At 44.8% G+C, this 26,891-nt stretch overlaps 2 protein-coding genes across 4 annotated transcripts in view; one reads left to right on the top strand and one right to left on the bottom strand.

Moving 5' to 3' along the window:
* Positions 1-9,357, bottom strand: part of nprl2 (NPR2 like, GATOR1 complex subunit) — a 39,683-nt gene extending 30,326 nt beyond the window's left edge. The window contains exons 1-4 of the mRNA XM_068052297.1: positions 9,217-9,357; positions 2,530-2,621; positions 1,204-1,372; positions 704-812 (exon numbers count right to left, since the gene is read on the bottom strand). Coding sequence (XP_067908398.1) covers positions 704-812; positions 1,204-1,372; positions 2,530-2,621; positions 9,217-9,288 — 442 coding nt within the window. The 5' untranslated portion in view covers positions 9,289-9,357. The remainder of the gene's footprint in view (positions 1-703; positions 813-1,203; positions 1,373-2,529; positions 2,622-9,216) is intronic.
* A 42-nt stretch (positions 9,358-9,399) lies between these two features.
* On the top strand, positions 9,400-26,481 carry cyb561d2 (cytochrome b561 family, member D2). Of its 3 annotated transcripts, XM_068051387.1 has the most exons (3): positions 9,400-9,561; positions 11,849-11,886; positions 23,864-26,481. In XM_068051387.1, exons 1-3 carry the CDS (start codon positions 9,438-9,440, stop codon positions 24,365-24,367), a joined length of 666 nt encoding a protein of 221 aa, XP_067907488.1. In that variant the 5' UTR covers positions 9,400-9,437; the 3' UTR covers positions 24,368-26,481. The 3 variants fall into 3 exon arrangements, with proteins under 3 accessions (XP_067907488.1, XP_067907489.1, XP_067907490.1); XM_068051388.1 differs by lacking the exons at positions 9,400-9,561; positions 11,849-11,886 and adding an exon at positions 14,721-14,811; XM_068051389.1 differs by lacking the exons at positions 9,400-9,561; positions 11,849-11,886 and adding an exon at positions 14,826-16,363.
* The last annotated feature ends 410 nt before the right edge of the window (positions 26,482-26,891 follow it).

Genomic DNA, 26,891 nt, shown 5'->3' with positions numbered 1-26,891 from the left:
ATTTATATACCAGGGCACCCAGATCCCTCTGCACCACAGTGTTGTGCAATCTCTACCTAAATAATATACTGCTTTTCTATTCTTACTGCCAAAGTGGACAAGTTCACATTTTTCCACATTATACTCCATCTGATAAATTTTTGCCCACTCACTTAACCTAATTGTATCCCTCCACTTTACCTCCGCTTGCTAACTTACTTTCCTACCTATTTTGGTGGCATCAATAAATTTATCCACCATACATTCTGTCCCCTCATCCAAGTACAGATTTATTTAGATTATAAATAGTTGAGGCCCCAGCACTGATCTGTGGCATGTCACTAGTTATAGCTTGCCAACCTGGAAAAGACCCATTTATCCCTACTCTCTGCTTCCTGTTAGCTAACTGGTCCTTTATCCATGCTAATATGTTACTCCCTACACCATGTGCTCTTACTTTGTGTCGTAACCTTTGATGTGGCACCTTATCAAATACCTCAACATCTCTGTGCAAGTTAGTGAGAAAAAAAAAATCACGGATTGCTACTCTTCATCACTACCTAATGCCTCTTATGGGAAAAGCACAAGTGCAGATGTTGATGTGGACAAGATTGTGATACACATATATTCTTTTATAATTTATATCCAGATACACACATATAACATGTAGGTCTCAGCAAATTTCACAGACCATTCAAAGAACCCCAAGTACTCACGGATATACCTATTGGCAGTGAACACTCTCCACGGGCATTCAACTCCTCCAGAATAATGGTCATTAGCGGTACTAGTTTCTGCTTACTGTCCTCATTGGAGACGAAACCACTCTCCAGCTGGAAAAAGAAAGCTCTTCTTAGAGATCAGACTATGTAGCATCAAAACAAGCCACTTCATCTAACACAAAACACTTCACAAAATTCACTTTCATCAATGTCAACGGGATGAGACTCCCCCATTTAATGACGGCAGAGAGGAGATTTTCATCACATTGCTCTGGGCTAGTGTTTCAACCACCAAGCTTTCAAGTTGCAAGCTCAGTGCACTAACCCTTTGTGCCACCTGGTTCTACATTGCCAATGCCAATCAAGGTGGTTGTAAACATTTTACACCCCTGAAATGTTCAGAATACATCCAGGACTGCTTCCTAGATCAATACGTTTCCAGGGAAATAAATAGAGATAGGACAACTGAAGGCTGAACGGCCTTTTACTGCTTTGTTCTTACCTCCAGTGTAGTGAGGTAGCCTGCCAGCTTTTTAACAATTGGCTCCAAGGAGCAGGTCTTGGCTTTTGCATCACAAACAAAGCCCAGATTGAAGAGCAGCGCATTTCGGACATACTTTTTGTGTTCTATGCACACAGGGCAGCCAATCAGCTTCTTGTCCATCGCAGTGCTTCAAAGCATAGTAAATAAAACTGATTAATAGAAGAACAGAATTAAAGCAAACAGCATTCACAATCTTTAAATGGCACAGTGGGGGGAGTGGGGCCAGGGAAACAACCACACACAGACAATATAAACTCCACCTTCTAACAAGATATACCAGTTGCCTTGAATTTAATAGCCTCTATACTCTGCTCTCCTTGGTGAGTGCAAAAGATCCCATGGCACTATTCAACCAGCAGAGGAGTTCTCTCTGGTGTCCTGGCCAATATTTACCCCTCAACCAACATCACTGAAACAGATTATTTGGTCAGTCACCTTGCTGTGTGCAAACTGGCTGCCACATTTCCGATACAACAACAGTGACTCCACTTCAAAGTAATTTGTTAGCTCTGAAGCATTTGGGACAACCTGAGGCTATGTAAATGCAAGTCTTTTTTATTTTAACAGCAAACCCCAGTTCAGTGGCAATGCTGTGGAATAAATGAGCTGCCATTAAATGCCATGAAGCACCACAACAGATTAATCACCCCCAGCATCTCTGGGGCCAGAAGCACTGGTGGTGTTGGCTACAAATACAAAGGTAAATTTTCCACTTCTATGCTCTTGGTTGGCAGCGAATACAGATCAGCCTGTCCATACAGGACAGCAAGGAGATCCACAACTGGCCTGTAAAGCCTTCTCCAGCCATCAGGGATAAAGCTAACATTTGTAACTTTAAAACAATTTGTGCTAGGAGTAAAATAAGTCAACAGAATCAGAAAGGAGATGACATTTTACTTTACACTGCAAGTTATGATAATCTGGAATGAACTGCCTGACAGTGTGGTGGAAGCAGATTAATTAGTGGAATTGGATATATAGATGGAAAGGAAACATTTGCAGGTCTATTGTGAATAAGGAGGGGAGTGGGATTAATTGGATAGCTCTTTCAAAAAGCCAGTAATAATACAATGGGCCAAATGGCCTCCTCCTATGCTACTTCATGCTAACTGTCCATGTTGCCGTTTATTTGTTGTCACAGGTACTGAGGAATCCATACACAGGGCAGTTGACACAACACCAGGAGCTCCGCAACCACTTGTGCAACCACTTCTGTGTGAATATGTCCTGTGATATAAAAAGAGGGCATGAGCTTGTAAAGGGTTTGTGATTTGTGTAACTTACACAGTAATGAGCTTATTCTGTAACTCTGGTTTTGTTATGATGTACACCTGGACTGTATCAAACAGCTCCCTTGAAATGTACTCCTCAGGCACCTGTAACAGACCCAGACATGTGATTCAAAGACTGATTGAATAGCCAAGTCATATAAATGTTTGCTGATTCCCAAATACTTAAAAGTCAAATAACAGGCTACCTAATAAACAAGCTCAGTGAATGAGCTGCCATCCTTTATGCTGAAATGAAGATCATTTTAAACAGAACAGCAGCTCTGTGCCAAGGCTCCGAGTATAAATTTATTGACGCCAGTGTTCTCACTAATATACTGGTACTGATATTATAGTGGGGGAAAAACTTTATAATGTTATACAATAGGCTTCTAGTCTGATACTTTTAGTCCATCACCTCTAGCTGCTTCTTCCCACTACAGCTGCCAAACCTGTGACCCCATTTCACCCTAGCGTTAAGCTGTTTTTATTGGGCTGAGTGCTGCCAGCAGATCCTGATGCTCAAGTCTCACACAGCTGATGACAAAGACAAAAGAATATTTGCCAGACTCGCTAAGGTTGGTGGCTGGGAAGACTAAAAATAGAAGTCAACACCGGCAGTGGGAGACCCACACATCAGCATGATACCCATGTAAAAAAAAGTCAGTGCCAACATGCTCTATGATGCCATCCATGGTTCAGCAGTAGCACTCTTGCCTCTGAGTCAAAGGTTGCGGGTTCAAGTCCTACTCCAGAGGCATGAGCACAATATCTAGGCTGACACTCCAGTGCAGTACTGAAGGACTGCTGCACTGTTGGAGGTGCCGACTTTTGGATGAGATGAACCGAGCCCCATCTGATGGGTGGTAGCAAAAGAACACATGGCACTATTTCCAAGAGCAGGGGAGTTCTGACTAATAGTTATCCCTCAACCAACATGAACAGATTATCTGGTATTTTACTACATTGCTACTTGTGGGACTTTGCTGTGAACATAATGGGTGCCATGTTTCCTACATGACAGTAGTGACTACACTCAGAAGTACTTCGTTGGCTATAAAATGCATTTGGGAGATCCTGTGACTGTAAAAGGTGCTACATAAATGGAAGTCTTTCCTTTTTTTAAGCCAACCTAAGTGCGGAAGGATAGAATCATAAAGTTTACAGCACAGAAAGTGGCCACTTTGCCGGCCAAAAAATAAGAGCCACCCAGCCTAATCCCATGTTTGGTCTGTAGCCCTGTAGGTTATGGTACTTCAGGTACATATCCAGGCACCTTTTAAATGAGTTGAGGGTTTCTGCCTCTACCACTCTTTCAGGCAGTGAGTTCCAAACCTCCACCACCCTCTGTATGAAAAATGTTTTCCTCATCTCCCCTCTAATCCTTTTACCAATCACTTTAAATCTATGCCCCCTAGTCCAAGACCCCTCTGCTAAGGTAAATAGGACCTTCACATCCAATTTATCCAGGCCCCTCTCAATTTTCTACATCTCAATCAAATTTCCCCTCAGCCTCCTCTGTTCCTAGGAGAACCCCCCAGCCTATCCAATCTTTTCTCTTAGCTGCAATTTTCCAGTCCTGGCAACATCCTTTTAAATCTCCTCTGGACCCTCTCGAGTGCAATTATATCCTTTCTGTAAGGAAGTGACCGGAACTGCACATAGTACTCAAGTTGTGGCCTAACTAATGAGTTATACAGCTCCAGCACAACCTCCCTGCTCTTATATTCTACGCCTTCCTAAACACCTTATCGACCTGACCTGCTACCTTCAGGGATCTGTGGATTTGCACTTCAAGGTCTCTCACTTCCTCTATACTTTGCAGTATTCTCCCATTATTTATTTATTGTGTCTTCCTTTGCCTTGTTTGACCTCCCTAAATGCATCATACTTTTCTGGATTGAATTCCATTTGCCACTTTTCTGCCCACCTGACCAGTCCATTGATAACTTCTTGCAGTCTACAGCTATCCACCTCGCTATCAACCACTCGGCAAATTTTTGTGTCGTCTGCAAATTTCTTAATCATTTCCCCCTCCATTTACATCCAAATTGTTTTTATATATCAGAAAAAGCAGGGAAACCTAGTACTGAGACCTGCGGAACCCCACCGGAAACAGTCTTCCAGTCGCAAAAGCACCCAAAAATGTCAAAAGCCTTGCTAAAATCCATGTAGACCACATCAACTGCACTACCCTCATCAATCCTCTTTGTTACTTCCTCAAAAAATCCAATCAAGTTAGTCAGACATGACCTTCCCTTAACAAATCCATGCTGACTATCCTTGATTAATCCATGCCCTTCCAAGTGACAGTTTATCCTGTCTCTCAGAATTGATTCCAATAATTTGCCCACTACTGAGGTTAGACTGACTGGCCTGTAATTATTTGGTCTATCCTTGCACCCTTTTTAAACAAAGGTACAACATTAGCAGACCTCCAATCCTCTGGCACCATACCTGTATGCAGTGACGAATGGAAAATGATGGTCAGGCCTTTCGCTATTTCTTCCCAGGCTTCTCTTAACAGCCTGGGGTACATTTCATCTGGCCCTGGTGATTTATCCACCTTCAAGGATGCTAATCCCCTTAATACTTCCTCTCTCCCTATGTCTATCATATCCAATACTTCACACTCCTCCTCAACCACAATGTCTGCATCATCCCCCTCTTTTGTGAAGACAGATGCAAAGTATTCATTAAGAATAACACCAACATCTTCGGTGTCCACATATAGGCTACCTTGTTGGTCTTTTATGGGCCCTACTCTTTCCTTAGTTATACTTTTAATGTATTGATATAGCATCCTTGAGTTATCCTTGATTTTACCTGCCAATATTCTTTCATGCCCTCTCTTTGCTTTCCTAATTTCCTTTTCGATTTCACCCTTCTACTTTCTATACTCATGGCTTTCTGTAGCTTTGAGTGCTCGGTGTCGTACATAAGCTTTCCTTTTCTGCCTTATCTTACCCTGTCGGCTCCTGGACATCCAAGGGGCTCTAGATTTGCCCGTCTCACCCTTTCTCTTTGTGGGAAGATGTTTATTCTGAACCTCTTGAATCTCCTCTTTGAATGCCTCCCACTGCTCTGACAGTGATTTACCTTCAAGTAGCTGTTTCCAGTCCACTTTTGCTAAATCACTTCTTAGCTTAGTAAAATTAGCTTACCCCAATTTAGAACTTTAACTCCTGTTCTATCGCTGTCCTTTTCCATAATTATGCAAAACTAACTGAATGATCACTACCACCAAAATGCTCTCCCATTGCCACTCTTTCCAGCTTCATTACCTAAAACCAAGTCCAGAATGGGCGGCACAGTGGCTCAGTGGTTAGCACCGCAGCCTCACAGCTCCAGCGACCCGGGTTCAATTCCGGGTACTGCCTGTGTGGAGTTTGCAAGTTCTCCCTGTGTCTGCGTGGGTTTCCTCCGGGTGCTCCGGTTTCCTCCCACATGCCAAAGACTTGCAGGTTGATAGGTAAATTGGCCATTAGCAATTGCCCCTAGTGTAGGTCGGTGGTAGGGAAATATAGGGACAGGTGGGGATGTGGTAGGAATATGGGATTAGTGTAGCATTAGTATAAATGGGTGGTTGATGGTCGGCACAGACTCGGTGGGCCGAAGGGCCTGTTTCAGTGCTGTACCTCTAAAACTAAAACTAACCGTGCCCTCTCTTTTTGGACTTGCTACATACTGGCCAAAAAAGTTCTCCTGAATGCAACTTAAGAATACTGTTCCCTCCATTCCTTTCACACTAAAACTATCCCAGTTAACATGGGGGTAGTTAAAATCCCCTATTACTGCCCTATTGTTCTTGCACTTCTCAGATTTGCCTACATAGCTGCTCTATCTCCCGCTAACTGATTGGGGGTCTATAGTACACACCCAGTAGTGGGACTGCCCCTTTTTTGTTCCTCAGTTCAATCCATATGGCTTCAATTGATGATCCTTCTAACATATCATCCCTCATCATAGCTGTAATTGTTTCTCTAACCAAAATTGCCACTGCCTCCCTTTTTATCCCCCTCTATCGCGTCTGAAAACCCTGTAACCAGGAACATTGAGCTGCCATTCCTGTCCCTCTTTAAGCCATGTTTCTGTAATAGCTATGATATTATTTACTGCCATGTTTCTAACTGTGCCCTCAGCTCGTCTGCTTTATTTGTTATACTCCTTGCACAGAAGTATATACACCTTTGAGCGCTGCCAAACTTTTTTTTCACTTTTGTTCCCTTCCATACTCACTCACTAATTTTTCTGCCTACCATTTCCATTTCTGATTTTACCCCATCTGAGTCTACCTCGGGTCCCCATCCCCGCCAAACTAGTTTAAATTCTGCCCAACTGCACTTGCAAACTTCCCGGCAACGATACTGGTCCCAGCCCTATTGCAGTGCAAACTGTCCAGCTTGTACAGGTCTCACCTCCCCCACTACCAGTCCCAATGTCCCAGGAATCTAAAGCCCTCCCTCCTGCACCATCTCTTCAGCCAGACACTCATCAGCTCTAACTTCCTTTTTCAATGCTCATTTGCAGGTGGCACGGGGAGTAATCTGGAGATTACTACCCGAAGTCCTACTTTTTAATGTCTTGCCTAGCTCCCTAAAATCTGTTTTCAGGACCTCGTCCCTCTTTCTACCTATGTCGTTGGTACCAATGTGAACCACAACATCTGGCTGTTCACCCTCCTCCTTAAGAATGTCCTGCAGCTGCTCTGTGACATCCTTGAAACCTGGCACCAAGGCGGCAACATACCATCCTCCTGTCATGGCTATAGCTGCAGAAATGTCTACCTGTTCTCCTAACACTATTACTCTTCTTCCTTCACACCCATGCAGCTGAGTCACCTCTGGTGCCCCAAACTTGTTTCTTGCTACACAGCTCTGAGGAACCATCGCCCTTACCAATGTCCAAAATGAAAAACTGGTTCGTGAGTGAGATAGACTCAGTGGACTCCTAATCTACCTCCCCAGTCCTCCTAGACTTTCTGGCGGTCACCCATTCCTTCTCAACCTGCACGCTCCTAACCTGCGGTGTGACCGGCTCCCTAAATATGTTCTCCACGTGGTTCTCAGCCTCGCGGATGCACCATAGTGATTCCAGCTGCCACTTGAGTTCTGAAATTGAGAGCTCAAGTTTCTGCAGCTGGTGACACTTTCTGCAGACTTGTTCGCCAAGGCCACTTGAAGTGTTCACGACTTCCCACATACCACAGAAAACACATCCCACTCGGCTGAGCTATCCTGACATACTTTAATCTTACTTTAAGAGTAGTTGCCTGTAGAAAGTAGAATGACAAGACTTTTACTCATTTCTAATATGCTGCTATTTACACACAGTCACTTACTATGGATACTCACTGACCAATTGGCTTACCAGGCAAGTTGCACACTCCTAGCCTGGAGACAAAGGAAGAAAAGAACTCACCAACTACTGAAAAACGTAGAAGAAAAGAAGCACCTTCTTCCCCTCTTCACCAAACTCCCTCACTCACTAAACTTCACTTCAGCTTCACTATGCCCAAGTTGCACTCCAGGCCCCTGTATTTATATTGCCTGAAACTCAGAAAAGTCAGCTCTGCTACAGCTACAGAAACCAGTTTAAATGAGCTAGTTAACTAATTTCAGCTGCTCTCCAGTAGACAGCTTGCATATCCCTGCTTAAGACGGGAAGAAACTTAAATAGTAAATTTTAATCAAATACTAAATGTAAACAAGATGAGATTTTAGAAAGAAATTAAACCTCAAGATTCCCTCACTCAACAACTCCCAGCTTCACACCCAGTGTCCAAGCTGCACTCCGGCTTGGGTACAGAGAATCTCCAGTTCAATGTTACAGCCGCACCTTTTGCCAAGTTCAAAAGCAGACAGGAGGTGAGATCGAAGTTTCACGTTTTGATAGTTTCTGATGAATATTTATTGTGAACATTAAAAACTACCTCCATGATACAGGAGCAGAAAATAAACCAAAATTACACACTAAGCATTGCTGTTCCAATTTACATTTTAGAAATTTCAAGTCCAGAACTGAAATTTCGGCAACAAGCCTGAAGAAGTGATAGAGGCAGGAACCCCTCACAACATTTAAGAAGTATTTAGATGAGCACATGAAATGCCATAGCATACAAGGCTACTGGCCAAGTGCTGGAAAATGGGATTAGAATAGTTAGGTGATGGCCGGCACAGACACATTGGGCCGATGGGCCTCTTTCTGTGCTGAATAACTCAATGACTCTATAACCCTAATTCATGACCTCAAAGAAATCCAGCTACCAAACAGATAATTGAACCATCACATGTCACACAGCTATAGCAGCCAATCCCTCTGGAGAAAGTGGGCCACTTCAGGCTCACTCTTGAGATCACAATGCAGAAAGTCTGCTCTGCCATCGCAGGCCAATCCACTTGCTACTGGAAGATAAAGCAGCAAAGTACAGGAGGTCATCACACCCTTGCATGCAGCAGTTGACTTCAGTACCAGTGGGTTTCATTGGCACCAATGGCAGCATTAAATGTGGGCAGTGTGGCTCAGTTAGCAACTGCTTTGATGCATGGGAACGCAAGGGTCCCTTTAACCGGATGGTCTCAGTGCCCCCAGGTGTCTCAGTTTGTGCCAGGGCTGAAGGCTCTCAGGTGGTACTGGTGGGTGGGCCCGCCTGCCTAGGGGCAGGAGCCCCTATGGTGTTCGCGTTTGAGTCACTCTCCAGTACCTGGAACGTGATTTTCGGCCCAAGAGTCGGGTGAAACTCGCTGAAAAACACACACTCGATTCGACTGCCCATGATAAGACCCGAGACAACCTCTTCTAGCCTAGCACTGACCACCCCCTGAGACCCGGATCCTGCTCACGTGACCCGGCAGCGCACCCGCATCAGAACGTGCTGACCTCAGCACGTAACAACGCACGAGCCGCCAACGGCGCCCGGCAGCGATGGCAGAACCCAGCACCGATTTCTGGTTGTACGGCGTCGTGCGGAAAGCGGCCGGAACAGCAGCGCATCTTCTCAGCCTGGGATTCCCAGTCGGCATAGGGGTGGTCACAAAGCCGGGGAGCAGTGAGTATCTGACAGCTGGAAGGGGAGCGGAGCAACCCCGTCCGAGTACGCGAGCTATGTCAGAGCAGACCTGTTAATAACGGGGGAGGGTGTGCAGGTAAACGGAGACATCACGGGGGAGGAGCTCCGGGTACACAGTGGCACTGTGGTGGAGGAGCTCCGGGTACACTGGCACCGTGGGGGAGGGCCTCCAGGTGCACAGTGGCACCGTGGGGGAGGGCTTCCAGGTGCACAGTGGCACCGTGGGGGAGGGCCTCCAGGTGCACAGTGGCACTGTTGGGGAGGGCTCCAGTTACACAGTGGCACTGTGGGGGAGGAGCACAGGTACACTGGCACTGTGGGGGAGGGGCACAGGTATACAGTGGCACCGTGGGGGATGGCCTCCAGGTATACAGTGGCACTGTTGGGGAGGGCTCCAGGTACACAGTGGCACTGTGGGGGAGGGGCACAGGTACACAGTGGCACTGTGGGGGAGGGGCACAGGTACACAGTGGCACTGTGGGGGAGGGGCACAGGTACACAGTGGCACTGTGGGGGAGGGGCACAGGTACACAGTGGCACTGTGGGGGAGGGGCACAGGTATACAGTGGCACTGTTGGGGAGGGCCTCCAGGTATACAGTGGCACTGTTGGGGAGGGCTCCAGTTACACAGTGGCACTGTGGGGGAGGGGCACAGGTACACTGGCACTGTGGGGGAGGGGCACAGGTATACAGTGGCACCGTGGGGGATGGCCTCCAGGTATACAGTGGCACCGTTGGGGAGGGCTCCAGGTACACAGTGGCACTGTGGGGGAGGGGCACAGGTACACAGTGGCACTGGGGGAGGGGCACAGGTACACAGTGGCACTGGGGGAGGGGCACAGGTACACTGGCACTGTGGGGGAGGGGCACAGGTACACAGTGGCACTGTGGGGGAGGGGCTCCAGGTATATAGTGGCACCATGGGGGCGGGGCTCCAGGTACACAGTGGCACTGTGGAGGAGTGGCTTTAAGTACACAGTAGCACTGTGGGGGAGGGGCTCCAGGTATACAGTGGCACTGTGGGGGAAGGGCTCCAGGTACACAGTGGCACTGTGGGGGAGGGGCTCTAGGTACACAGGCACTGTGGAGGAGTGGCTTTAAGTACACAGTGGCACCTTGGAGGAGGAGCTCCAGGTACACAGTGGCACTGTGGAGGAGTGGCTTTAGGTACACAGTGGCACCTTGGAGGAGGAGCTCCAGGTACACAGTGGCACTGTGGAGGAGTGGCTTTAGGTACACAGTGGCACCTTGGAGGAGGAGCTCCAGGTACACAGTGGCACTGTGGGGGAGGGGCTCTAGGTACACAGTGGCGCTGTGGGGGAGGTGCTCCAGGTACACATTATTTGGTGCCACTCTGGGGAGGGGCTTCCATCTGTAGTCAAGCATCATACCTTATGTTTTGCTGCCCTCCATGGCTATTTTGGTTCATACCATGCAGCCTGGGAGACATAAATAAAGTTTAGTTCGCTGCTTCAATTTGTATTTATCCACTAATGTGGCAACAATGTCAACAATGACCCTTTGAAAACCTCTTGGTCCACACAGTTCAAATAGGGCATATTCAGTGCAAAGATCACCCCAAGCTTTGCTCTCCATCCTTCTAAGTCCAGGAAACTTAGTCTTATTTGCGCAAATGTGTACTGTTTCATGGGTCTGGAGGTTTGGAAAGGGTTGTTTCACTGCTGCTGCTTCATTGGTGGATAATTCTAAATATTACAAGGTGAAGGTCAGCATCAGCCACTAGATATATGTGCACATTAATGGGGATACAGCTTTAACCTTTATACCTCATCCTGAAACTCCATGGTACACCCATCCTTGCAGCAGATAAAGACAAAAGCTTGGACACCTCTGACCAATGATATATTAGTTAGATTACTAGGGCTTGCTTACTGGACTGCAAGTAATCCACAGGCTTTACTTAGACCTACCCAGCCATGGACTCTGTCTTATTGTGACTTGTCGATTAAAGACCATGAAGAAGTCGGTACCTAGTACCTTCTCCACTGCAGTGTTTTCCACACATGGGAGCGCATTGACTCAGTACAGTACACTTTTACCAATCGGTCTAAAACCCACATCTTCCTTCCTATTAGTTCTCCTGGAAAGAGCCGGCACTGTCATGATGGGTCTAATAGCCTCCTTCTGTGCTGTAAGCTTCTATGATTCTATGAAAGTGCTTGTACCTCAGTGTTATAGAGATGTCTTTGGACTGTATCTGAAGTACCTTAAACGACAGCTGATGAATTCATTTTTTTTGTTCTAGGTTTATTTTCCTGGCATCCATTCCTGATGGCTCTTGCTGTAAGTAATCTACGATTGCATAATATGCATGGAGATATTCGTTGGGGGCTGCCCTTTGGATCAGATTTCTTTCCTTTGAAGGATATGCTGCTCTCCAAAAAGAGCACAATCTCCCCCTTACGCTCGAACAATCTTTCCCAAGCTCTCTTAAACCCATACACATTCTCCATCCAGGAGTAGGTAACGGGCTCAGACAGAGGTGACTGCTCTCTTCAGCACCTCTTCACTGACACAGCTGAGGCAGAAACTCAGTTGAGAGGAGGACTGTGCCTGTGTTCTGTCTCAGTGTGCTGGCGAACCACGCTGCCTCAGTATCAGTGACCTTTTCAATTTTAAAGCTACATTCCCCACCATTCAGCACTTACCTGTCCCCAGGGGTGGGGAAGATCCTGCCGTTAATTTTTGTTGCTCCGTGAGAACTCACAGCCCACCTGCCTCTGTCTGTCAAACGATGCAGGTTTTAAACAGAAACACTGCCCGTGTTGCATGTGAGGGAGTTGACACATTCTTCCAAAGCTGCATCATGCTAGGGTTCCTGACTTGTCTTCCACACAGAGGGTGGACAGTTGAATCCCAGAACTACTTACCATGCAGGCTCACCTCAGTTCGTAGATCCACTGGCATGTTGCCTGTCACTTTGCTTAGAGTGAATCAGAGGATACGCTGTTTTGTAAGGACAGGAGCACAAGAATGTGGGAATTGCTTCCATCTAGTTCACCCTCCACCATTCTGATATTCACATGATACAACAATAATCCAGTTGTTCATCAATCATGGCAATCAGTGTTTATTATCCAGCATTATCTCATTTCATAGTCATTTATGGCATAAAAGGAGGCCATTCGGCCTCTCAAGTCCATTCCGACTCTCTGCGGAACAATCCAGTCAATCCCCGTAGCCCGTGCAATTTCCTTTTAAAATCATCGATCGTCTCTGCTTCCAACACCCTTGTGGGCAGTGGGTTCCAGGTCATTACTACCTGTTGCATAAAGAAGTTCATCCTCATATTCCCCCTGCATCTCTGCCCAAAACATTCAATCTGTGTCCTCTAATCCTTATGCCATCAGTTAATGGGAACAGTTTTTCCTTGTCTAACTCATCTAAGCCTGTCAATCTTGTGCACCTCTATCAAATCTCCCCTCAACCTCCTTTGCTTCAGAGAGAACAACTCCAGCTTTTCCAACCTAACCTTGTAACTAAAATCCCCCATCCCTGGAAACATTCTAATAAATCTCCTCTGCACCTTCTCAAGGCTCCTCACATCCTAAAGTGTGGTGGCCAGAACTGAATGCAATTTTCTATAAAGCTGTGGTTCAGCCCCATCTAAAGCTTCAGCATAACTTTTCGACTTTATGCCCCTATTTATGAAGCCCAAGATCCCATATGCTTTACTAACCACTCTTTCAATATGTGCTTTTACCTTCAAAGATCGATGCATATGCAACCCCAGGTCCCTCTGTTCCTGCACACTCTTTAGAACTGTGTCATTAAGTATATATTGCCTCACCCTATCCCTTCTGCCAAAATGCAGCATCTCACATTTGGCTGTATTAAATTCTATCTGGCACTTGTCTGCCCATTCTGCTATCCTATTTATATTCTGTTGTCGGCAGTTCATATCATCCTCATTGTTTGCTACTCCTGGTATGATCAGAAAATTTTGAAATTCTACTCTGTATTCCAAGATCTAAGTCATTTATATATAGTAAAAAAAAAAGCAGTGGTCTTAACACTGACCCTTGGGGAATACCACTATCTCCCATCATCCAGTCTGAAAAACAACCATTTACCACAACTCGTTGTTTTCTGTCCTTAAACTAATTTTTTATCCAATTGGATACTGATCCTCCTATTCCATGAGCCTTAATTTTGTTAACCAGCCTATTATGTGGTTCCTTATCAAATGCTTTCTTAAAATCCATTTAAACAACATCATCCGCATTCCCTTCATCACAAAATTTAATTAGATTAGTCAAGCATGATCTGCCTTTTACAAATCAATGCTGGCTATCCTTAATTAACTCGAACCTCTCTAAGTGCCTGTTGATTTTTTTCCCCTGATTATTGTTTCTAAAACCTTACCCACCACTGATGTTAAACTAACTGGCCTGCAGTTGCTAGGATTGTCCTCACACCATTTCTTGAATAAGGGTGTCACATTTGCCACTCTCCAATCCTCTGGCACCTCCCCCATATCTAGGGAAAATTAGAAGATTATGGCAAGCCCTTCTGCTTTCTCCACCTTCACTTCCTTAAGCAACCTGGGACGCAAGCCATCTGGACCGGGTGACTTACCTACTCTAAGCATAGCCAGCCTTTCCAGTATCTCCTCCCTCTCAATTTTTACCCTATCCATTGCCTCTACTCTATCCGCTTCTACTGATATTTTGTGAGATTCCTCTTCCTTAGTAAACACCGACGCAAAGTACTCTTTAAGTATTCTAGCCTTTCCCTGTTCCTTTAAGCATATGTTACCCTTCTTGTCTCCAATAGGCCCCACTCCACCTCTTACTACCCACATTCTATTTACTATGTATCACACAATGTATTATTCTGGTGCTACAATTGCTTCAGCTGCTCTGTCCCTTTAAGACCACAAGGTCTAGTTGCTGTAAATAAGTACATCCTGAGGCCAATTCTGTCGATTGCAGCTGCTCGAAAATCTTGGGTATGACCATTGTTATCAAGGTCAGAAAAAACAACGGGAAGCAACTGTTTTTTGTCTAATACTGTTGACCCTTGGGAATGTGTACATTAGCTGTGGATGGGTAAAGGAGAAAGCTGGTGTTTCCATGCCAGCGAATTGTGTGCCCTCCCACAGATGAGGCCGAATGAATGAAAGTGCCAAGCAATGGTGTGAACATGACAAGACTCGGTGACAGAGCTGTCGGGTGAGGCTCGGCTACAAGACTTGTTCCTAAAATTGTAAGTTTTGTAGTGAACCAGCAGCATAATGGTGGGTTATTTTAACGGGCCATTGTGCTGTGGTAAGATGTGGCCTTTTAGCCATTGATTTCTTAGAACAGAGAAGGTTACAGAGAGATTTAATGGAGGTACTCAAGATCATGTGGGGTTTCGATAAAAAGAAGAAAATAAAGAGTTGCGTTTAAATGGTGCCTTTCCCAACCACTGAATGTCTCAAAGTGCTTTACAGCTAATGAAGTTACTTTTGAAGTGCAGTCACATTGTAATGTAGGTAGAGTAAATAAGGAGAAATTGTTTCTGCTGACAGGAGGATCGGTAACCAGAAGACACAGATGTAAGGGGTAATTGGCAAAGGAACAAGAGAAGAGATTAGAAGAATTTTTTACGCAGCAAATTGTTATGATCTGGAAAAACATTGTCTGAAAAGGTGGTGGAAGCATATTCAATAGTAACTTTCAAAAGGAAATTGAATAAATACTTGAAGAAAAATTTGCAGGGCTATGGGGAAAGAGCAGGAGAGTGGGACTAATTGGATAGCTCTTCCAAAGAGCCAGCACTAGTGCGATGGACCCATTGGCCTCCTCTGTGCTGTATGATCCTATGATTCCTATATTCTAGATTTCAGGATGAGAGTGGAGATTGAAGCTTCTCTGCAGAGAGGGTAAACCTAGGCACTTCTCCATACCTCCTCGTGCCCCCCTCCTTATCAGCCAGGGTATGGTACATGAGCAAGCAGATGAACGCTCAATGTTACAGCCAGATGTGGCGGATGGCAAGAGGATGCAGGGTGTTCCCCTCTTTGCTGGGGACTGGGATGGGAGACCAAAGAAAAAAGGAAGAAGGAGCTCATCATGAATGCTTGGAGGATTCTTGGTTCTTATTTTCCCATAACTTATACATTGTTTAGGAGAGCAGAGGTTATCTGTTTATCATGGGAGAACTCATGTGAGGTTCTCTTTGTTTCTCTATGCTGGTATGAGAGAATACAGAATGTTGACTGTGAAGTTATTGATCAACTGAACAGCTCTTGGGCAACATCTCAAAGTTTTTTTATTGGCCAAAATAAACAAACTTTGGCTTTTTAAGAAGTCATTGGCAGGATTTACTCTGACTGTTATTAATTTTATATGTGAGAAATCGCAAAAAGTGCCCAAAGCACTCTAATTTTGAAGTACTTTTGATATTTAGTCACTGTTATAATGCAGGAAATATGGCAGCTAACCTGACAGCAAGCTGCCACAAACAGCAATGTGACAATGACCAGATAGTGATGTTGGTTGAGGGATAAATATTGGGAAGAACTCCCTGCTCTTCTTTGAAATAGTGCCATGGGGTCTTTTATATCTACTGGAGAAGATGGAAAGGGTCTCGGTTTAACATCTCATCTGAAAGACGGCACCTTTGACAACGCAGCACTCAGTCAGTACTGCACTGGAATGTTAACTTTTGTGTTCGAGTCTCTGGATTGGGACTTCAACTCCAATCTTCTGATTCACAGACCAAAGTGTTACCCACTGAGCCAAGGCTGGCACATATTCACAGCATCAGCCAGGTGAGGGTTATGAAAGGTTGTTTATGGGGCGAATGCTGGGTTATCTAGGGCACTCTCCTCTATTAATAATTGAGAAAGTAAAATAAAGTAGTAATTAATAGGAACTGTTGTGATTTGACAAGTTAAAATATCTTCCAGTAGCATAAAGGGTTTAAAAAGCAGTGTGCCAGCGCTTGAGGTTGTGTGTGGAATAAAGAAGGCTGATATGTTTCATATAGCCAACTTAGACATGCTTGGAAAAAATAAAGTGAGGGAGGAATTACTAGAAAGCGACAGCTTCTGAAAATTACGAGTATAAATTTAACTTTGGATAATGAGAGGGCTGAGTCAGTTTGAATGAAAATGCATCATCAAAGTAAGGAAATTAATAACCAGGAATTGCTGCAGATTACCAGGAGAGGAACAGAGTAGCATGGAATAGATGGGAAAAAGGAGGGTAATAATTATGGGGAATACTGGTTAATATAAATTAATAACAACAACTACTTGTAGTTATAGTGCCTGTAATGTAGTTAAATGTCCCAAACTCTTCACAGAAGAGATATCAAACAGAATTTGACACTGAGCCACATAAAGTGATATTAGGGCAGATCACCAAAAACTTGGACAAAGAGTATGGTTTTAGGGCGTGTCTTAAAGGAGTAAAGAGAGGGAGAGTTTTAGGGAGGGAATTCCAGAGCTTAGCGCCCAGACGGCTGAAACCACAGCCACCAATGGTGGTATGATTAAAATCGGGGATGCTCAAGAGGCCAGAATTAGAGGAGCGCAGTCCTCTCGGAGGGTTGTAGGACTGGAGGAAATTACAGAGATAGGAGGGGGCGAGGCCATGGAGAGTTTTGAAAACAAGGATGAGAATTTTAAAATTGCTTAATTGGGAGGCAGTGTAGGTCAACAAGCATGGGGTAATGGATGATTAGAACTTGGTGTGAGTTAGGACACAGGCAGCAGAGTTTTGGATCACTTCAAATTTATGGAGGGTAAAACACGGGAGGCCATCCAGGAGTGCGTTGAATTAGTCACGTCTAGAGATAACAAACACATGGTCGAGGATTTCAGCAAAGGATGATCTGAGGCGGGATGGAGTTGGGTGTTCAGCAATGGAACTAGGTGGTCTTAGTGATGGAGTGGATATGTGATTGGAAGCTCATCTCATTGCCAAGTATGGCACCAAAGTTGCGAACAGTCTAGTTCAACCTCAGATGGTTGCCTCAGAGAGGGATGAAGTCAGTGGCTAGGGAATGGAGTTTGTGGGGGGGACCAAAAACAATGGCTTCAGTCTTCCCAATAATTAGTTGGAGAAAGTTTCTGCTCATCCAGCACTGGCTATTGGACAAGCAGTCTCGTAATGTAGAGACAGTGGAGGCGTCGAGAGAGATGGTGGTGAGTTACAGCTGGGTGTCCTCAGTGTACACGTGGAAACTGATGTGTTTTCGGATGATGTCACCGAGGATGAGCAAGTAAATGAGAAATAGGAGGGGGCCAAGGATAGATCCTTGGGGGGCACCAGAGGTAACGGTGCTGAAGCGGGAAGAGAATCCATTGCAGGTGATTCTCTGGCTACAACTGGATGGATAAGAATGGAATCAGGTGAATGCAGTCCCGCCCAGCTGGACAACAGTGGAGAGGCATTGGAGGAGTATGGTGTGGTCAACTGTATCAAAGGCATGTCTACAGACATGGCGAGAAGGACAAGGAGGGAGAGTTTATCTTTCTCACAGTCACATTTATGACATTGATGAGAACTGCTTTGGTACTGTGGCAGGGTCGAATCCTGATTGGCGGAATTCAAATGTGGAGGTCTGGAAAAGATGGGCACGGAGGTGACAGCGCACTCCTGGACTTTGGAGAGGGAAGTGAGGTTATAGATGGGATGGTAGTTTGCAAGAATGGAGGGTTCAAGGGTTGTTTTTTTAAGTAGTGGGGTGATTTGCAGGAGTACCTGAGGAGAAGGAACTGTTAACAATATCAGCTAACGTGAAAGCCAGGAAGGGAATCGTGTCCTAGGCCCAACTATCTTCAGCTGCTTCATCAATGACCATTCCTCCATAATAAGGTCAAAAGTGGGTATGTTCGCTGATGATTGCACAATATATAGTACCATTTACAACTCCTCAGATATTGAAGCAGACTGTGCCTGCAGGCAGCAAAACCTGGACAGCGTTCAGACTTGGGCTGATCAGTAGCAAGTAAGATTTGTGCCACACAAGTGCCAGGCAATGACCATCTCCAACAAGGGTGTATCTAACCATCTCCCCTTGATGTTCAACAGCATTACCATTGCTGAATCCCCCACCATCAACATCCTTGGGGTTACTGTTGACCAGAAACTGAACTGGACCAGCCATATAAATACTGTGGCTACAAGAGCAGGTCAGAGGCTAGGAGTTCTGCAATGAATATCTTACCTGACTCCCCAAAGCCTGTCCACTGTCTACAAGACACAAGTCACTCCACTTGCCTGGATGAGTGCAGCTCCAACAACACTCAAGACCATCCTGGACAAAGCAGCCCGCTTGATTGGCACCCCATTTACAAACATTCACTCCCTCCACCACTGGCGCACAGTGGCAGCAGTGTGTACCATCTACAAGATGCATTGCAGCAAATCAACGAGGCTTCTTCGCCAGCACCGTCCAAATCCATGACCTCTACCACCTAAAAGAACGGGCAGCAGGCACATGGAAACACCACCACCTGCAAGTTCCCCTCCAAGTCACACACAATCCTGACTTGGAAATATATTGCAGTTCCTTTACAGTTGCTGGGTCAAAATCCTGGAACTCCCTCCATAACAGCACTGTGGGTGTACCATACACACATGGACTGCCGTGGTTGAAGAAGGTGGCACACCACCACCTTCTTCAGGGCAGTTAAGGATGGGCAATAAATGCTGGCCTTGCCACAAATGCTCACATTCCATGAACAAATTAAAATAAACAGAAATGCTGGAAATACTCAGCCGGTCAGGCAGCATCTGTGGAGAGAGGAACAGTTAATTTTTCTCTCGCGCTGAGTATTTCCAGCATTTTATGTTTTTATTTCAGATTTCTAGCATCAGTACTCTATTGCTTTTGTAGCCAGGAAGGCAAGTTGTGTGCTCAACAGTTTAGTATGAATAGAGTCAAAGGAGCAAGAGGTGTATCTCATGGATAAGATGTGCTCATAGAGGGCATGAGGGGTGATGGGAGAGTAACTCGCGAAAGATGTGAATTCAAGGCTAGGGCCAGGGGAAAGGAATCTTTGAAAAGCTAATGCAGCATGTTTCTTGATGTAGCTTGTTTGAATGAGGACTCAAAGGGCTCTGACTTGGCATGTTTTTAGCAGCCTGTTTGAGGGGAGGAACACGAGCACCCGTCATTTTCAAGCTTTTTGATGCGACATAAGTAGAAGATGGGGTGAAATACAATATATTGCATATTTCAGTAAAGGTGATAGAAGGTTGAAGATTGGGGGAGGTGTGAGGAAGAGAAATAGAAGGCAAAATACAAAACTCCTCCCTGCCCCCTCTTAATATAAAGATTTGAAATGTTAAATGTGCTTTAAAGGGAAAACAGAATTTTTTTAAAGACTTAAGGGAAGTTAGAAAATAGAAATGAACGAAGAGATCACCGAATGCTCTGAGTGAAAGCACTACATGGTGTGGTACTGAGCAATTCAGACCAGGAGTTGTTGCGTTTAGCCTCAAGTGTTCAAAAGTTAGGAAAGGGGAAAAGATCAGCCAGACTTCCTACTCCTGATCGCTTTCACTGCTGCTGAAAGTTTGCATTTGTGAGCATTGGGCCCAGATGTAACACTCCCAAAGACCAGAAAAACCAATGTTCACTGTCCAGGTTTGCATGCTTACTAGAGTGAGTTGCTGTAGGGATTCTGTTCCAGCATCATTTCAGGTGGGGAGGTAAACTGGAATGGGAGAGAAATGCAAATCGATTTTATAAAAAAAGGAAGAAAAGTGCAAGATAGCATATTTGAAAGGACAAGAAAGCTAAGTTCAAAGGAGCAATGATCATAGCAATATTCAATAAATTGAAAATCCAAGAATACAAGAAATAGGAGCAGAAGTAGACTATATGGCCCATCAAGCCTGCTGCACCATTCAATACAATCTTGGCTGATCTTGGGCTTCAATTCCACTTTCCTGCCCACCGCCCATATCCATTGCTTCCCTGCGAGACCAAAAATCTATCTGGCCCAGCCTTAAATGTATTCAATGATGGAGTACCCACAACCCTTTGGGGTAGAGAATTCCAAAGATTCACAACCCTTTGAGCGTAGTAATTGCTCTTTATCTCAGTCCTGAATGACTGGCCCCTTATCCTGAGATTGTGTCCCTGTGTTTTAGACTCCCTGACCAGTGGGAAGAATCTCTCAGCTTCAACCCTGTCAAGCCCTTTCAGAATCTTGTATGTCTCAATTAGATCGCCTCTCATTCTTCTGAACTCCAGAAAATATAGGCCCAATTTACTCAGCTTCTCATCATAGGACAACCCCCTGATCCCAGGGACCAATTTAGTGAATCTTCGCTGCGCTGCCTCCAGTGCAAATATATCCTTTCTTAAGTGTGGAGACCAAAACTGCACACAGTATTCCAGGTGCGGTCTCACCAAAGCCCTGTATAATTTTAGTAAGACCTTATTCCTGTACTCCAAACCCCTTGCAATAAAGGCCAACAACTTCACATTTCCCTACATCATACTCCATTTGTCATCTTGTTGCCCACTCACTTAAGCAGTCTATATCTCTTCGCAGCCTCTCGACTCCCTCCTTGGAGCTTACCTTTCCACCAAGCTTTGTACCATCAGCAAACTTAGATACATTACTCTGTCTCTTCATCCAAGTCATTAATATAGAGTGTAAATAGCTGAGACCCCAGCACTGATCCTTGCGGCACCCTACTATTCACTGCCTGCCAACTTGAAAATGCCCCATTTATGCCCACTCTCTGCTTGAAATGAAATTGTTGATAGGAAAAGAGGGATGATCCCTTATCAGCATTTTCTTATATCCTGTCCAGGAGTTCATGAGAGCTGCCAGAGGAGCATCCACAGGTATAGGAGCAGTAATCAAATCACAGATGGAGTCTTGAACTGCAGAGAAGGAAAGAAGCGTTTGGCACTAAAGAGAGCAAGCTTCTTATGTGTAGCTTTAGAAATGAAGGAGATGTAGGAGATCCAGATTGGATCAGAAGAAACATGAGGCAAAGGATGCCAGTGGATGAAGGGGTAAGAGGAGTCATCAGCAGTATGAAGTGACAGTTGCTGCTTGGAGATATAGAGAAACTTAAAAGAATTGACAAAAAAAAAGCAAGATTTTCAGTGTCCATATCAATGGGCATGGAAGAGATTGAGATTCGGTGCTTCAAACAAAGAACAGTACAGCACAGGAACAAGCCATTCGGCCCTCCAAGCCTGCGCCAATCTTGATGCCTGCCTAAATTAACACCTTCTGCACTTCCGGGGCCCATATCCCTCTATTCCCTTCCTATTCATATATTCGTCAAGATGTCTCTTAAACGTCGCTATCGTATCTGCTTCCACCACCTCCCCTGGCAGCAAGTTCCAGGCACTCGCCACCCTCTGTGTAAAAAAACTTGCCTCGCACATCCCCTCTAAACTTTGCCCCTCGCACCTTAAACCTATGTCCCCTAGTAACTGACTCTTCCACCCTGGGAAAAAGCTTCTGACTATCCACTCTGTCCATGCCGCTCATAACTTTGTAAACCTCTATCATGTCGCCCCTCCACCTCCGTCGTTCCAGTGAAAACAATGCGAGTTTTTCCAACCTCTCCTCATAGATAATGCCCTCCAGACCAGGCAACATCCTGGTAAACCGCCTCTGTACCCTCTCCAAAGCCTCCACGACCGTCTGGTAGTGTGGCGACCAGAATTGCACGCAATATTCTAAGTGTGGCCTAACTAAAGTTCTGTACAGCTGCAACATGACTTGCCAATTTTTATACTCTATGCCCCGACCGATGAAGGCAAGCATGCCGTATGCCTTCTTGACTACCTTATCCACCTGCGTTGCCACTTTGTGACCTGTGGACCTGTACGCCCAGATCTCTCTGCCTGTCAATACTCCTAAGGGTTCTGCCATTTACTGTATATCTCCCACCTGCATTAGACCTTCCAAAATGCATTACCTCACAATAGTCCGGATTAAACTCCATCTGCCATTTCTCCGCCCAAGTCTCCAACCGATCTATATCCTGCTGCATCCTCTGACAATCCTCATCATTATCCGCAACTCCACCAATCTTTGTGTCGTCTGCAAACTTACTAATCAGACCAGCTACATTTTCCTCCAAATCATTTATATATACTACAAACAGCAACGGTCCCAGCACTGATTCCTGCGGAACACCACTAGTCACATCCCTCCATTCAGAAAAACACCCATCCACTGTTACCCTCTGTCTTCTATGACCAAGCCAGTTCTGTATCCATCTTGCCAGCTCACCTCTGATCCCGTGTGACTTCACCTTTTGCACCAGTCTGCCATGCGGGACCTTGTCAAAGCCTTTACTAAAGTCCATATAGACAACAGCCACTGCCCTTCCCTCATCAATCATCTTTGTCACTTCCTCAAAAAACTCAATCAAATTAGTAAGACACGACCTCCCATGTCATTGTGAGAGTAACGGAGGTTATGTGCACTGAGAGCATGCTTTGGGAGATGGTCGATGAAACACAGTGGATTCATCAACAAAAAACATGTAGAACTGGAGGATGATTTGAAGAGATAATTATGTGGGAGAAGAAATAGAATGGGAGGAAGAGAAAAACAATTCTGGGGATCCTGAGTTGATGGGAAAAGAGTCAGAAGATAAAACATCAACTGCAGCACAGATAGAACAATTTAAAAGGAAGCTAATATAAAAACAGAAAGTGCTGGAAATACTCAGCAAGTCAGGCAGCATCTGTGGCGAGAGAAGCAGAGTTAACGTTTCAGGTCTGTGACTTTTCATCAGAACTGGCAAAGGTTAGAAAAGAATTAGGTTTTAAGCAAATGAAGGTGTTGGGGAAGAGAACAAAAGGGAAGGTGTGTGATAGGGCAGAGAGCAAGAGAGATTAAATAACAAAGCTGTCGTGAGACAAAGGCAAAGAGCGTGTTAATGCTTGTGGTGAAAGTGCTTTGGACTAATGCTTTGTCTTTCACAAAGAACGCAAACAAGGAGAGGGTAATATTGAACTCTGAGTTGGTGAGACTGAAGAGATGTGTAGTACGTGGACAAGTTGGAGGCAGATGTGTTGAGGACAATAGGATGGACAGCAGAAATAGAATCCTGCGAATGGAGAATCTGACAGACATAGTGGGGATAAAAGCTGATGTGGCCATAGTGATAGAACGGAGTAGAGCAAGTCGATAGGGAAAGCTGTGCCAAAAAGTTCAGCTTTCTCTTAGAGAGTTGGCTCAATCACCAGGACAGAAGAGGCAGGAAAGGTGGGATCACACAAGTTTTGAAATGTGCAGAAATTTAACCGTGCTTCTGTTTTCTCCTAGTTTTCCTTCATTATGACCCAAGCCATTCTGCTGTTCTCTCCAGAGAGTTCCCCTATTCTGTCCTACTCGAGGAAAATCAAAGTCCGATCCCACTGGGTGTTGCAGGGGCTGGCCACAGTGTGTGCTGTCCTAGGTTTGACCATTATCAGCTATAACAAATACCTGAATGACAAACCGCATTTTACCAGCTGGCATGGTCTGGTTGGCCTGGTGACTATCCTGTACATTTGCATGCAGTCCATCGGTGGGGTTTCACTGCTGTACCCCAAACTAATGAGGAACTGGTCCCTGTCCAAACTGAAACTCTACCATGCCACCTCTGGATTGGTTAGCTACCTGTTGGGCTGCACCAGTCTGCTGCTGGGCATGTGCTCGATATGGTTCACTGAGACAGTGACTGGCATTAGTTGGTACCTGGCAGTTTGTTGCCCAGTCCTGTTGACATTGATCATCATGAATCAAATATCCAATGCCTACCTGAAGAAAAAGAGGATGCAGCCTTGAATAAACTCTTCTGTCCCATCTGCAGATGCTCAGCAACAACCTGGGCTCTTGCTAATCAGAAATTCTACTGCAGAAGAACTGTGGAAAAACAACTTGAGGTAGTATGTGAAGACCCACCCATCAACGCAGGTGATTGATGCCAAAGTGAGAACAGATCAGTGCTAATCCTGGACTTGGGATCCCACCCCATGCTAATTCATGCTGGAAGATTGAAAAGCAAATGGGAAACAATCTCATCATGATCACAACTTGCTTAATTAACATTGCTTGCTGCCTTGTGACACCTTTTAGAGTGTCGGTATGTCTTCATGTACGCTTCATCTATAATGATATGTCCCTGTGTGTTGCTCCTTCGCTAGTTAGTACAGCAGTGAGCAGTGCTACGTCTTGGTTGTAGTGATGTTCTCTGAATGTTCCTTCTTTCGCTCTTACTGATGGAAGTTCAAGAAAATATTCAACAAAATGGAAACAATCGTTGCACTCATGACCCACAGTATTACGTGAGGCCCACATCAAGAGGGATCTATTATGTTAACCTGGAATTGTTTAAAATCTGTCATTTTTAACTTTTTAGTTGTTTTCGAGCCCCATTTCACATATGGTAATGTTACCCCTTATCCTAGCCCTCCTCAATTCCCTCAATGTAGAATTTATAACAAAAGGGATTGGCAACCTCAGTCTTGTTTAGGATAGGCTGTTTATTTATTAATGTAGATGCAATTTTAATTGTGCTGTTTACTTCTCAACCTGCACATTCCAAATCCATTGCCTTGTAAATATTTAATCCTGTTTGCATTGTGTGTGTGTTCTGAAGTGTTGCTCCTACAAAATTGTGTGAATGCTTTACCCAGTTTATCATATATTGAGAGTTTTTTTTATTGCTGATTGGACATTGAGTTGAGAAGATCACACCTGTACAGCACTGGTGTGATCTATGCCCCTTTTCTCTGTGATATTGTTACCGAAGGCCGTTCGGATACTCAACATGGTGAACTTGGATATGCAGGGGAACTCAAAACAAGGGAATCACAGTTGCCGACTTCGAATGATATTCAGTTTTATCAAAGTCAATGACCAGAATATGTGGTGGAGTGTGTAAAAGGCAATTAATGCGATACCGTCTGTTTGGTGTCCAGGCCCATGACCAATTCCACCCCCGATATGCTGTCCCAACTACTAAAGACATTTTAGGCTTCAGTGAATTATCAGCTTCAACAAACAACTTAAAAATTATTTTATAGTGAGATCATCCCTGGGAGAGTAACTGCACTGTAGTCCTGTGTGTGTATGCATAAGTGTCATTGTAACTCGTACCTTCAATGGAATCACACCAAATCAGCAGACTTGAGATTCTTATTGCGACGGATTTGCCTGTATGTGCAGTAAGTTCTCTTGTACAGTATTGCCACTTGTCCTCCTGTAGTTGCTTTTCTCTGAACTACAGCAACCAGAGGCTGGGCTGTGTTCGGAGAGTAAGAGACCAAAGAGTTTGGTAGAGATGGACTGTAACTGTGAACAAGAGATGATGTGACATTGAACTGTACCTCAAAGGAGAAATTGCATTAACTAATACTTAAAAAAAAAAAAAAATAAATCTGGGAATATCTACAGGGAGTGAGAGAATTCCGGTGTGCATACTGATGATGGAAAATGTTTGAATTCTCAGACTTAATGTACCGGCTTGTCCTGGCATACTTGAGTCATCAATCCTATGGATGGCTAAGAATAGTCCTACAATAGAACTAAAGCAGTGGATTAAGTGAACTCACAACAACATCTCCCTGCCTTTTTCTGTGCTAACCCAACTATCCTGGGTTAGCAGAAAATGGCTTCCTGTTTGTTTGGGATCTCAGTTCCCAATAAGGGTGGTATTGAAAAATCCTGTCATCACAATAGCTTCAATATTGAGGTGTCAGAGATGTATCCTGTTGGTTGCAGTGCACTTAGTGATGGTGCTAACAGCCTGTCAGATTCAAATGTTTCTACTTGACTGTTGGATTTTATTCCTAATCAACTAGTGGCTGAATTCCATTGGTTTACTGAAGCTGTTTGTACTGGGCCAAGCAGCTAGTGTCTTTGTGCTCTGAATAAACACAATAAATGACTATCTTTCATGTGCTGCATTCTGTCTTGTTTGAGTGCTTTGTGACTTGTGTTCAGTTAGGCTCTACATTCTTTTGTAAGAAATGCAAAGTGTTTGCCCGAAAAAGACGCTGTTCATCTGGTGAACCCCCAGTCTTGGATGAGAGCTCTCGGGTTGTTCCTTCCTCAGTCCACGACTGCCTCATTTCTGTTACTGTGACAAACATATCGTATTTTTGTTTGTCTATATTTGGCTTGATGGCTGTTCCTTTAAATTCAGTCACCACACATAAGGAATAGATTTGAATTTTATGCAATAGTATTGTGGGCAATAGCAAGTTAGCAGCCTGTTTCACATCTCTCGCTTTTTTTTTGCTGTTTGCTTCAATAGATGGGCTGTCGATTTGCTAGCCCCCACCCCACTCTGTTTCACAAAGTCAGG

The sequence above is a fragment of the Heterodontus francisci genome, chromosome 19 (assembly GCF_036365525.1).
Source record: "Heterodontus francisci isolate sHetFra1 chromosome 19, sHetFra1.hap1, whole genome shotgun sequence".
Classification (NCBI taxonomy): domain Eukaryota; kingdom Metazoa; phylum Chordata; class Chondrichthyes; order Heterodontiformes; family Heterodontidae; genus Heterodontus; species Heterodontus francisci.
The sequence above is the reverse complement of the archived record's forward strand: the minus strand, read 5'-3'. Positions and strand labels throughout refer to the sequence as shown.